The 13,721-nt window shown below is 37.3% G+C and overlaps 1 protein-coding gene across 1 annotated transcript in view; it reads left to right on the top strand.

Annotated features, from left to right (window-relative positions):
- The window catches only part of LOC141148750 (NADPH oxidase organizer 1-like), a 41,222-nt gene that overhangs the window by 19,605 nt on the left and 7,896 nt on the right, over nucleotides 1–13,721 (top strand). The window contains exons 6-7 of the mRNA XM_073636459.1: nucleotides 9,361–9,471; nucleotides 11,891–12,008. Coding sequence (XP_073492560.1) covers nucleotides 9,361–9,471; nucleotides 11,891–12,008 — 229 coding nt within the window. The remainder of the gene's footprint in view (nucleotides 1–9,360; nucleotides 9,472–11,890; nucleotides 12,009–13,721) is intronic.

Raw genomic sequence — 13,721 nt, 5'->3', positions numbered from 1 at the left:
TATATATCTATATATATATCTATATATATAGATATATATATATATATACATTTTATAGTTGCCCCCCTACTTTTGTCCCTGTCCCCCCATGTGCCCCCCCTAAATATGAAAGCTGGAGACGCCACTGCCAAGACCATACAGCACTTTAACAGGACAGGTTCTACTCAGAACAGGCTTCACCATGGCCGACCAAAGAAGTTGAATGCACGTGCTCAGGGTCATATGCGGAGGTTGTTTTTGGGAAATAGACATATGAGTGCTGCCAGCATTGCTGCAGTAGTTGAAGGGGTGGGGAGTGAGCTTGTCAGTGCTCAGACCATCTGCCGCACACTGCATCAAATTAGTCAGCATGGCTGTCATCCCAGAAAGAAGCCTCTTCTAAAGCTGATGCACAAGAAAGCCGCAGTTTGCTGAAGACAAGCAGACTAAGGACATGGATTACTGGAACCATGTCCTGTTCTGATGAGCCCAAGATAAACTTATTTGGTTCAGATGATGTCAAGCGTGTGTGGCGGCAACCAGATGAGGAGTACAAAGACAATTATGTCTTGCCTACAGTCAAGCATGGTTGTTGGAGTATCATGGTCTGGGGCTGCACGAGTGCTGCCGGCACTGGGGAGCTACAGTTCATTGAAGGAATCATGAATGCCAACATGTATTGTGACATACTGAAGCAGAGCATGATCCCCTCTCTTCAGAGACTGGGCCACAGGGCAGTATTCCAACATGATAACGACCCCAAACACACCTCCAAGATGACCACTGCCTTGCTAAAGAAGCTGAGGGTAAAGGTGATGAACTGGCCAAGCATGTCTCCAGACCTAAACCCTATTGAGCATCTGTGGGGCATCCTCAAACGGCAGGTGGAGGAGCACAAGGTCTCCAACATCCACCAGCTCCGTGATGTCATCATGGAGGAGTGGAAGAGGACTCCAGTGGCAACCTGTGAAGCTCTGGTGACCTCCATGCCCAAGAGGCAGTGCTTGAAAATAATGGTGTCCACACAAAATATTGACACTTTGGGCCCAATTTGGACATTTTCACTTAGGGGTGTACTCACTTTTATTGCCAGCGGTTTAGACATTAATGGCTGTGTGTTGACTTATTTTGAGGGGACAACAAATTTACACTGTTATACAAGCTGTACACTCACTACTTTACATTGTAACAAAGTGTCATTTCTTCAGTGTTGTCACATGAAAAGATATAATAAAATATTTACAAAAATGTGAGGGGTGTACTCGCTTTTGTGAGATACTGTGTATATGTAGATTTTGCATTTTACTTTTTATTTATTTTCCTCTTTTTTGCAAGTATTTAATTTAACAGGTTCATACCCACTCATCCTAACTAATTGGAGAGGCCTAATGGTTATAAACCTGAACTCAAAAACACCAGATCATTTACTAATTGTAATATTAGCCCTATATACATATTCTGTGTAAAGTAATTTTTTACAGCTATAATGGCTAAATTCTTCTAAATAATGAAAACACACTGACATCTATTGTTGTAACATGGTACAACACGCCTCAACTTTTCTTATTCTGTCCACAGTACTATAATAGATTCAGAACAGTATTTCATATAATCTTTTATAACCCAACACTGCCATCTTTTGTCCTATAATGGTAATGTAGATCCCATTGCAAGGACTCAAGTTATGGATACTTTCTGCTATTTCTTATGAATGTTGCTCACAAGTCTCACAAGACATATACCTATACAGCAATACCATTCGCATCAGTGGACACATTTTTTTCTTCTTTTCTCTTTTGCTTGTTTTTTCTCCTTTCTTTACTTTCTTTTTTTAATTTTTCTAGACATATCTAGAGCTAACCACCAGATATAAAAATGTTATGTTTTTTTGGTTATCCTACTCATATACGTTGGTTAATAATATGGCCTAGACATCAGTGGAGTAATATACCCATTAAGCATAATAAATTCTATCACAATCATACACCTTAATCTCTTGCTTCATTGCGACAACATATAATATACACAATGATTCAGACAACAATTATATAAATCAAATAAAATTACTCTGAATCCAGGTGGATTTTTTCAACTCCACTAGATGTCTAGGACCACTTTTTGATTCACTATTTTTTTTTTCACAGACCCAAGAACTGAAACTTTTATAGCGTCTTTAAATTTAAATATATTTGTTATAAGCTGCACAGTTATACATACTCTAGATAATTTGGGTGGCTACCCGCCCTATGCCGACATGATTTACGCCCACTCAGTCGTTAGATATTTTCTTACTAGAGGAATTTTTCCTGTATTACTTAAACGTTTATTCACATATTACTTCAGATGTTTCTTTTTGTTATTCTTTGTTAGATTGCAAAAAATTGATTCTTATACTCTAATGCCGCATACACACGGTCGGACTTTTCCGCTACAAAGTCCGACAGCCCGTCTGACAGACTTTTGACAGACATTCGACAGACTTTCGATGGACTTTCAACAGACTTTCTAACGACCGGACTTGCCCACACAGATCACACAAAAGTCCGACGGATTCGTACGTGATGACGTACACCGGACTAAAATAAGGTAGTTGATAGCCAGTAGCCAATAGCTGCCCTAGCGTGGGTTTTTGTCCGTCGGACTAGCATACAGACGAGCGGATTTCTGGGTCCGGCGGAGTTACGACGTAAAGATTTAAAGCATGTTCCAAATCTAAAGTCCGTCAGATTTGCTACTGGAAAAGTCCACCGAAGGTCCGGTGAAGCCCACACACGATCGGATTGTCCGCCGGATTTGGTCCGTCGGCGTTCGTCGGACAAGTCCGGTCGAAAAGTCTGACCGTGTGTACGCGGCATTAGACTGAGTTTAAGATTTGGTCTCATCAAGTTTCGCGGTCGGTTGGAAAATTTATTTTTTTTCCAACCCCATACAGTTTGTTCATTACAAATATTTGTTACACTCAATTAATGTCAAATCACTTTTAGATTTTATAGACAAAAAAAATAATGGTATACTCCTTTTTGTTATGCCTTGAGGTGCACATGATAGAAAAAAATATAATTTTTACTAAATCCTTGTACACCTGGTTTACCTCATCTATTTTATAGTTGGACATTTCTAACACCATTCACCCCTCAACTTATCAAACATTATCACGTCCGGATGAATCCCCAAAATTGGTTCTAACACCATGACTATCACAGTTTTGTCACATAATGTCCAAGGATTTAATTCTCCTTACAAGAGGAAAAAAAGCCTTCATACAATATAAAAATCCAAATGCCAAAATATTAATGTTACAAGAAATACATTTCATTAAAGACGGCCACCCTACATTTTTTTACAAAGCTTTTAATCAATCCTTTTATACCTCAACCTCCTCCAAAACCAAGGGAGTGGCGGTCTTTATCTATCAATCTTTTCCGTTAGAAGTTCAACAGGTTTACAAGGACCAAGACAGTAGATTCATCATTATCAAAGGCACTTTATCAGGTAGAGAATGAACGATTGCCAATGTATACATGAATCGAAAACCACTTTTTTTCACACAATTCTTTAATATACTACAACAATACTTCAACTTCAACCTTCTAACCTAACCTTGATCGCAGCAAACAAAACCAAAATTCAAAAACATTTTCAAAAAAACAACTATAACACACATAAATGATTTACAACTGATTGATTCCTGGGGAGGATTAAATGTAGGCGCACGTGAATAAACCTTTATTCACACCCACATGACTCCATGTGCACTCCAATAATCCTAGCCAACACCCAAGACGCCTCAATACACCCTTGTTCCTGGTCAGACCACCATATTACCACTTTTAGTACTCAATTTATAGGCCATACTTCCACCCCATATTCGTGGAGAATCAATTAATCAATTACAGACCCCACACACCATCATGAGATTGCATCAGGAATAAAAAACTATTTAGAATTAAATTCAACCCCAGATATTTCTCCAACTACATTGTGGCTAGCCCATAAAGCAGTTTTGAGAGGCCACCTCATTAAACAGCAGCACAATGCAATAAAAAAAAAAAGAGAAAAAATTCACTCTCTCACCAAAGATCTTCACAAGCTATATAAAGATCATACCAACTCACATGACCTAGACACCTACAAAATAATTTCCCAAAAACGTAATGAATTAGACTCATTGCTCACATTTAAAGCAGAAAAGGCACTTCGCTGGTCAAAAGCAAAATTTTTCTAGTAATGCATATTCCACAATGTTTGCCCGCAAACGTAATCAATCAATAAAACCCACCCATGTTTATAAACTTAAAAATAATACAAATCAATTAAACACTCATCCCCAGGAAATTGTATCTATATTCAAGAAATTCTATTCAGATCTCCTCTCAGCTCCTACCTCATCGATTTTACCCTGAGGACTATCTTGGCTAGACAGAATCCCCATTCAGAAGCTAACCCAAACACAAATAATTAAATGCCCCATGCACAGAAGAGGAACTTCTTCTAATAATTAAATCCCTTAAAAAAAATTCAGCTCTGGGCCCAGACGGATTCTCCTCATTCTATTATAAATGATATCAACAACTGTTAATACCAAATTTTATAAAATTATATAACAACATTCTTAAAGGAGATCAGTTCCCTGACGAAATATTACTTGCTAACATGTCTCTCATCCCAAAACCAAACAAAGATAATACATTGCCCAAAATTATAGACCCATTTCGGTAATAAACAATGACCTTAAAGTGGTTGTAAACCCGTTACAACAACTTTGTGCTACAGGTAAGCCTATAATAAGGCTCACCTGTAGCTACCCTGGATATCTTCTAAACCTGCACGGTTTAGAAGATATCTCCTGTCCCCTGCATGTGCCGATGTCATCGGCACATGCGCACTGGGGCAAACTGAAGCAACGGCTCACATTTGCATCATTATCAGGCCTTACGGTGAATGTCTCCAAATCCATTGGTATGCCAATAAACATCCCACCATCTCACCTATGCCCCATACACACGGTCGGATTTTCAGACGGAAAATGTGTGATAGGACCTTGTTGTCGGAAATTCCGACTGTGTGTAGGCTCCATCACACATTTTCCATCGGATTTTCCGACACACAAAGTTTGAGAGCAGGCTATAAAATTTTCCGACAACAAAATCTGTTGTCGGAATTTCCGATCGTGTGTACACAAATCCGACGCACAAAGTGCCACGCATGCTCAGAATAAATAAAGAGATGAAAGCTATTGGCTACTGCCCCGTTTATAGTCCAGACGTACGTGTTTTACGTCACCACGTTCAGAACGATCGGATTTTACGACAACTTTGTGTGACCGTGTGTATGCAAGACAAGTTTGAGCCAACATCTGTCGGAAAAAATCCTAGGATTTTGTTGTCGGAATGTCCGACCAATGTCCGACCCTGTGTACGGGGCATTTGACTTCTTACGCACCTCATTCAATTTCTCCTGGTCGATGGAATCTCTCCCATATTTAGGCATCTTTCTCACCCCGAACATTAATAACCTTTCCTCAAAAAACTACATACCCTTAATTAAAAAATTAAGATCGATGCTCAAAATGTGGAAATCTTTCAAAATATCACTTTTAGGCAGAATCACAGCAATTAAAATATCAATTCTGCCAAAGATATTATAATTATTTAGGGCACTCCCAATAAGATTAAATAAAGTAATTATTACCAAATTCCAAACAGAGATTAACAAGTTTATATGGTCAGATTATCATCGATGTCTATCAAGATTGGTATTATACAATTCACAAAAGAACGGAGGACTTGGCCTCCCACATTTCTGGTTATATTACTTAGCTGCCAGATGGTCACAAATAGCACAATGGCATATTCTCAACCCCAAAATCCCATGGGTTAGATTTGAAAAAGACTCCATTCTACCATATTCTATCTCAGGTATATTATGGGGTAACAAGATTTCAAACCATACCTTAGACACCCTTAATCAACTAGTCTCACAATCATACCAATTATGAAAACTACACAACAAAAAATACAATTTGATATCTAACACCCCCCCACATGCTTCTTTTATTGGAGACCCAAAATTCCCCCTAAATACGCATGAAGCTGGAGATTTCTCATTGTGGACAAACAACAACCTGATATCCCTCTTTAATTTTTTAGAAAACAACAACTTCACCTCATTCTCTTAACTAAAATCTCAACATCAAATCCCCAATACTGAGTTTAATAAATTCCTCCATATTAGACATTTTTTTAGCACATATTTCCAAAAAGTAAACTCACATCTACCATCATTCTTCGAAAACATATGTCTAAAGTCACCTAGAAGAACAGGTCTGATATCAGCAATATACTCTAATCTAGTTAATAACACAGAACAAAACAAACTCCCCTACATGCACAAATGGGAGCAAGGGTGTGATTTCTCCTTTACAACTGAAAACTGGGACAATTGCATCAATAATTTACACAAATGCAAAAGATCAATCACGATTAAAGAGACTGCAATTGAATTATTTACAAGATGGTATTATACTCCGGTTAAAATTCATGCCATTTTCCCAGATACTCCTCAGATATGCTTTAGAGGTTGCAATTCCACAGGTTCTTTCTCACACATTTTTTGGAACTGTGAGAAGGTTACACAGATATGGAAGCAACTAGAAAAATTTGCTTCCAAAATTTCAAATAGTAGTATAAACCTCACTCTCCACAACTGCCTCCTATTTTCTCCTACCACCCATAATATGAGACTGATACACACAATATGTGTAGCAATACACTGGTTGATAGCATACCGTTGGAAATCCTCTTCAGTCCCTCTAATGCCCTGTACACACGACCGGTTTTGCCGTCGGAATAAACTCTGATGCCCCGTACACACGGTCAGAATTTCCAACAGAAAAAGTCAGATGGGAGCTTTTAATCGTTGATTTCCGAGAGTGTGTGTTCCCCATTGGACTTTTTACGTTGAAAAATTCAGACGGACTTAGACAGAGAACATGTTCTATATTTTTCTGACTGAATCAATTCCTATCGAAAAAACGCTCGTCTGTATGCTGTTCTGACGTACCAAAAATGATGCATGCTCTGAAGCAAGTACGAGACGTCGTAAGCGTTGTCCCGTCGTACGTCACCGCGTTCCTGACTGTCGGAATTTGGCGTGACCGTGTGTATGCAAGACAGCTTGAGCGGAATTCCGTCTGAGTTTATTCCGATGGAAAAACCGGTCGTGTGTACAGGGCATGAAGGTTTCTCCCACAGAATTCCGACGGAATTCCGCTCAAGCTGTCTTGCCTACACACGGTCACACCAAATTCCGACAGTCAAGAACGCGGTGACGTACAACACGTACGACGGGACAACACATACGACGTCTCATACTTGCTTCAGAGCATGTGTCATTTTTGGTACGTCGGTTTTCCCGATAGGAATTTGTTCCGTCGGGAAAATATAGAACATGTTCTCTATCTAAGTCCATCTGAATTTTCGACGTAAAAAGTCACACGGGGCATACACATGGTCGGAATATACGATGAAAAGCTCCTATCTGACTTTTTCTGTCGGAAATTCCGACCGTGTGTAAAGGACATAACACATTTGAAAACCAGAATCAACAATATTATTCTTATGGAAAAAATATTCCACACACTACAGAATACTAAGCATTTTTACAATAAAAAATGGGACCCATAGATTAACCATGCCAATCTCTTTTTCAACCCTGAATGACTTTACCAAGTAAAGTCCGAAGAACTATATATATATATAAATAATAGAGTTTATTGTTAACTTGTTGACTTACAAAAAAATATATATATTTCTATCAACTATCACACAATGTATTTTGATAATCTTTATATGTAAATTACCTGTATTGTACTTTTTATGGCATATGACAAAAGCTTTTTGTACCACTTCTTTGTACCCAATTAAAATAGTTTGTAAACAAAAAAAAGCTCAATTCCAGGCAAAATGTATACTATCCATAACCGATGAAGACAGTTATACCCATATGAGCTCCCCAATATAGGTCTCTCACTGATGCTGTTTCCACCTGTGGAGACAGCAATCCAGTGCCGCATGTTAACCCTCACCGACTGATCACTATCATTTTTCCTCAATCTGACATTGATCTTCTTCTGGATTCTGAGAGGAGGGGGATTACTTTCATCCTGGAGTTGTGCTTTAAGAGCAGCAGACCTACAATTCCAATTTAATACTAATATACAGAGAACATGAGAGCTACCTTTTGACTTGGAAGAAAGCGGCTAGTAGATGTAGCGCCCTGCACTAGTCAGGTTAAATCTAGGTTTTGAGTCTGCTGTACTCAGTAGCCCCTGCCTCCATCTTGGCTGTCTATGTTGGTGCTTATCTGAATACCCTGTAACCTAAGTGCAATCTTTTGTTTATTCATCTGATTTTTAAAAAAGTACCACACTATATTTTCCATTATCCTCTTTGGATGTTTGGTATATTTGATTGAGTGAGAGGGAGATACTTGGACTGTCTGAATGGTTTGGATCCATCATTCCACCATCTGGGGGCCATCTAAAGAGCGACCTGAAGATTCTTACTGGAGTATTATGAAATGTGATTTGGGCCTTTAATGGTCATTTAAGGTTGACGAGTGTGCATTTTACTCACACTGTGGTGGCGCACCTCAATAGTATAAGAAGTCACTATATTTTACAAGGCACGGTGATTGGAGGATTTTTGAAGGACTGATCACATATATTTTTTTAATTTAACACATTCGTTTTGGCTTTTATATAATTTTTGGGGGTTTTGTAAGTATTGGAATTTTAATGTGTTCCACCTTGTTTCGTTTTTGTCTAATAGTAGCGTCTTACCTTTTTTATGTTATTGTTTGTTAAAAGTGATGTCTTTCATCTAAAGGAGCAGCTGCTGATTTATGTTGATTATCACTATTTGTGGTCTGTTGGCGCCAATTTTATCAAATTTTCATAAATATTTTTGTTTACTGCAAAAGAAATTTAACCTCCACCTACAGGAAGGCTTTTACACTGTAAGACGTGAAAATGTAGAATTGTCTACATCAGGAATGCACTGCTTCAAAATAGGACTGAATGCATTTCTTAAACCATAAAATAGAATGAAAACTGCTACTGATATTAAATCCTCATTCATGGTAAAATGTTGATCCAAATATTGCCTTCAAGGTCAGAAATTATTTATTTCCCAATTTGGAGCAAATTGGATTATGCTTTAAATGTTTTATTTTGCTTTTCTCTGCATCAGGTTATATGTCCTAAGGATGCAAGGTTCATCTTGATGACCTTTCCATAAACCTACAGTATCTATCTGTGTACCATGTTTTTATATGAAACTGGAGTATTCCTTTAACTTTTTAATTTGTCCTTACATGTAGGCTGGTGGTTGGTGGAGAATGGAGAGAAACGTCTGGCTTGGTTTCCAGCACCATACCTAGTAAAGCCAGAGTCAGCCCATAAGGATTTAAAGGAGAAATCATTTAGTAAAGGTAATCAATGAGCGGACACCTGTGAATTTACACTAAAAATTAAAGAACAAATAAAGAATTTTATCTAATTGTAGACGGGGGAAGTTTTTTTTTCCTGTTGGTGTCCTTTTTTGAAAGAACTATGTGGGGCTTCTTCAAAAGTGACATAAGCAAAAACACGTTTAGTAGTAAGAGGTGTTAGAACTTCTGAGAATGTTTTTGTTACTATGGGGGTTATTTACTAAAACTGGAGAGTGCAAAAACTGCATAGAAACCAATCAGCTTCCAGGTTTTATTGCCAAAGCCTAATTGAACAAGCTGAAGTTAGATGCTGATTGGCTACCATGCACAGCTGCACCAGATTCTGAGTGCACCAGTTTTAATAAGTCTACCCCTATATGTTCCTTCCTTCTCCGGTAATGTCTTCACCTCCCATTTCTTGTATTAAAGTGGATGTAAACCCAATGTCATTAGTTCTAAACTACTGCCATAGGGGTTATCTATAAGGATATACATGCCTCCTGCATGTATCTTTACCTGTCAAATGTCTCCCCTCTGTCTGTTATGAGACCTGAAAAACTGCATATTCTGTGGGCGGGTCTGTTGTCTGGAGCTCGGTGGGTGGAGTCGTGATGTCAGTAGACTCCCCGCCCACCTCTACACTCCCCTTGTCAATATGTATTTTCTCCTGTGTATTTCTTACACTGGACTTCTGCTATGATCTCTAACATCCAGTGAAAAGACAGGAAAGTAACCACATGACTTCAGCAAGCCAAATCATACTGAGGTGTGGAACAGCCAATCCTTGCAGAGCTGCTGAAGAAAGGAGTGGGGGAGGGAATTAAAAAATAATGCATGTCTTAGGCTAGTGCACAAGATATGTAAATCACCTGTCACTCACAACAAGGGGGAGGATTTGACAAAGTTTTTCTCTGTTTGTCAAGTTTTATCTCACTGAACAATAAAAGAGGATTGCTCAGAGCTGGATTAACTCTTTGTGGCAAGACTAGGCTCAAATCATAGGAGATCGTATACTCTACATTATGACATAAAAAAAAAATATTGGGGTTTACATCCACTTTAAGGACACCGAAGCAGGAAGTGGGGGTCATGGACAGAATGTTTTCCCTATCCCTACTGTACACAAAATTCTAACAAAGGATAAAATGTGGCTTTAAGAAGCTCCATGCTGTAGCCAAATCCCCAAAAATATCTTTGCATCATATTTATATCATATTTATATGAAAGCACATCAATTCCCTATTTTTTTTACAGTGCAGGCAAATGTTCATTAATTACAATATAGGGCGGTCACATACAATCCATCATTTGAAATATGGAATAATACAGCTATGTCAGGAGTTTGGTGTTATGTCAATCTCTTTTAGATATACTGTATATCTAAAACAAATGAAAGCAGACCTTCATCCAATATAGCAACTCATTTGAACCTGGCTCCCCCTCCATCTTCCACGATTGGATTAAAAAAAAAAAAAAAAAAAACTATAGTGTTTCTGATACTTTTTTGTGGTGCAGAGCAGCACTGCTTTCTTTCTCGCCCGCCTAGGCAAGAATGATATTGCACTCTGAATTTCACATGTGCGCAGATTTGCCACAGGAAACCACAGATAGCTGGCAGCACATCTGAGCACATGCGGGAGGTTTCCTGCACATGCATGAAGATTATTATTATTATTATAATAAAGGATTTATATAACACCAACAGTTTGTGCAGAGCTTTACAACTTGAGGGTAGACAGTACAGTTACAATACAATTCTATACAGGAGGAATCAGAGGGCCCTGCTCATTAAAGCTTATAATCTAGAAGGGAGGGTCAAGTGATACAAAAGGTAATAACTGTGGGGGGTGAGCTGATGGAGAAAATAAACATACAGTTGTTAGGTGTGGGCGGGATAGGGTTCTCTGAAGAGAAGGGTTTTCAGGGATAGTCTAAAAGCTAACAGAGTAGGAGATAATTGGACAGATTGGGGTAAGGAGTTCCATAGGATGGGAGAGGCTCAGGAAAAGTCCTGGAGGTGATCATGGGAGTTGGTGACGAGGAAGCTAGAAAGCAGGAGGTCTTGGGAGGAATGAAGAGAACGACTAGGTTGGTATTTTGAGATTGGGCTAGTGATGTAGCTGATGAGGCTGGTATGACGTTCAGGCTCTCAGGGTGTCTGTGCAAGGCCAGGCAGAGCCCTTTGGCACATCTACACGTGCGCTAGATTCCAACAGGGGACCAAATTATGGGGGACTGAAGTGCCTCTTTAAAAAGACTGTAGTTCCCTGATCAAATATTCTTCCCCTGAAAATGCAATTGTCTTTTAAAAATATGCAAAAGGTATGTCTAAAAACCAGCTGTGTATATGTTATGTAGTCTGATTCATCAGAATGTAAGCACTTCAGCACTAAAATGTATCATGTCATTCATCTTCCAGGGACCTTTTATTATGTACAGAAGGGCTATGAGGCCCAGAATTCAGATGAAATTTCTCTTAGAGTCGGGGTTGTTGTGGAAGTGATAGAGAAATCTGAAAACGGCTGGTGGCTGATCTGGTAAGATTCTGATCTCCTAAACGGGATACATTGTGTTTCTGTACATTTTTAATTTATTGATTATTATGGTCAGGGTTAAATAAATTAAATTAGAAAAATTTTTTGCCAGTGTTGACATTTCCTTTTTTTTCTTTTATCTCCCGTTGTGGAATTTATACACATATCTTAACGAGATCAATGACTGATCTAGAGGTTTTAATTAGACATGTGCACTGACAAAAAATTAGTTTGTTTTCCGTTTCATTCATTTTTTTTTTTATGCTTTTATCGGAAATCTTAAAATTTGGATTTTTGAATTTCCGAATTTTCAGATTTTGAATTTTCGAATTCTGAATTTTCAGAATTCGAAAATTTGGAAATTCAAAAATTCGAAAATCTGAAAATCTGAAAAAAAAGAAAGAAAATCAGTAAAATTCTAAATAACTAACTAATAATAACTATTAAATTATAGGTATTGGAATTTCCTTTCAAATTAGGCTGTTTGTGAACATAATGAATACAAATTTATCTGAAATTACGAATTATCTGAAATAACAAATGTCGCATCTAATAATAAATACTAATATTTATTATTATACTAATATATATATATATATATATATGTATATATATATATATATATATATATATATATATATATATATATATATATATATATATATATATATATATATATAACACACTAATTTAATAATAATAAAAAGGTTTTATTATTGTTATTGTTATTTACTGTTATTAGATCTTTACGTTCCATTCGTTTAGATACGGCATTCGTTATTTCAGATAATTCGCAACTTCGGATAAATTCGTACTCGTTACCTTCACTAACAGCCAAATTTGAAAGGAACTTTCAATACCTATAATTTAATAGTTATCAATTGTTAGTTATTATTTCAGATTTTCGGGTTTTCGAAAGTTTGGATTTTCATTCTTTTGAATTTCCAGATTTTCATTCTTATTTTCGGATTTTCAAATTTCCAAATTTTCAAATTTCAGATATTTCGAATTTCCGAACTTTCAAATTTCCTAATTTCAAATTTTCCAATTTTTGAATTTCTGAAATTCCAAAATTTGAAATTTCTGAGATTTCGAATGTCCGAATTTTCAAATTCTCCGAAATTCAACATTTCGGAAATTCGGAAATTCTAAATTTCGGAGTTAACGAATTTGTCAAAATTTGTTAAACGAATTCGGAACTAAACAAATTGCACATGTTTATTTTTTATCAGATGGCGTGAGCCTCTGCTGTGCTATCACTTTATCTAACTCTGTGGAGAGCCTTTGTCATTACATTTTTATTTGGAAAACTAGGATAGTTAATGAGAACATGTGCTCAGACCATACACACTAAAGTATTTGTATATATATATATATATATATATATATATATATATATATATATATATATATATATTAAGTATTACAAGAACTTTGCAATGCTTATAGCTATAAAAGTCAAAGAGGAGGTACAGTAATCATCTTCAAATTCACAACAGTGGCACATACTGTATATCTGAGCCTAGGTTCACATTGATGCATTTTGACATGTGATTTGACATGTCAAATCGCGTGCCAAATCAGCGGCTATTGCCGGCAATGGCACCGTGTGCACTGGTTCCCAAAAGTAGTTTCTGCACTACTTTTGGTGACTTTTGGCAGGAACCCGCACAGATGTCTCTGAAATCGACCTCGAAATCGCCCTTTCTATAGAGA

This window comes from Aquarana catesbeiana, linkage group LG06, assembly GCF_042186555.1.
Source record: "Aquarana catesbeiana isolate 2022-GZ linkage group LG06, ASM4218655v1, whole genome shotgun sequence".
NCBI lineage: Eukaryota > Metazoa > Chordata > Amphibia > Anura > Ranidae > Aquarana > Aquarana catesbeiana.
Note: the sequence above shows the minus strand (reverse complement) of the source record. Positions and strands in the feature narration are given on the sequence as shown.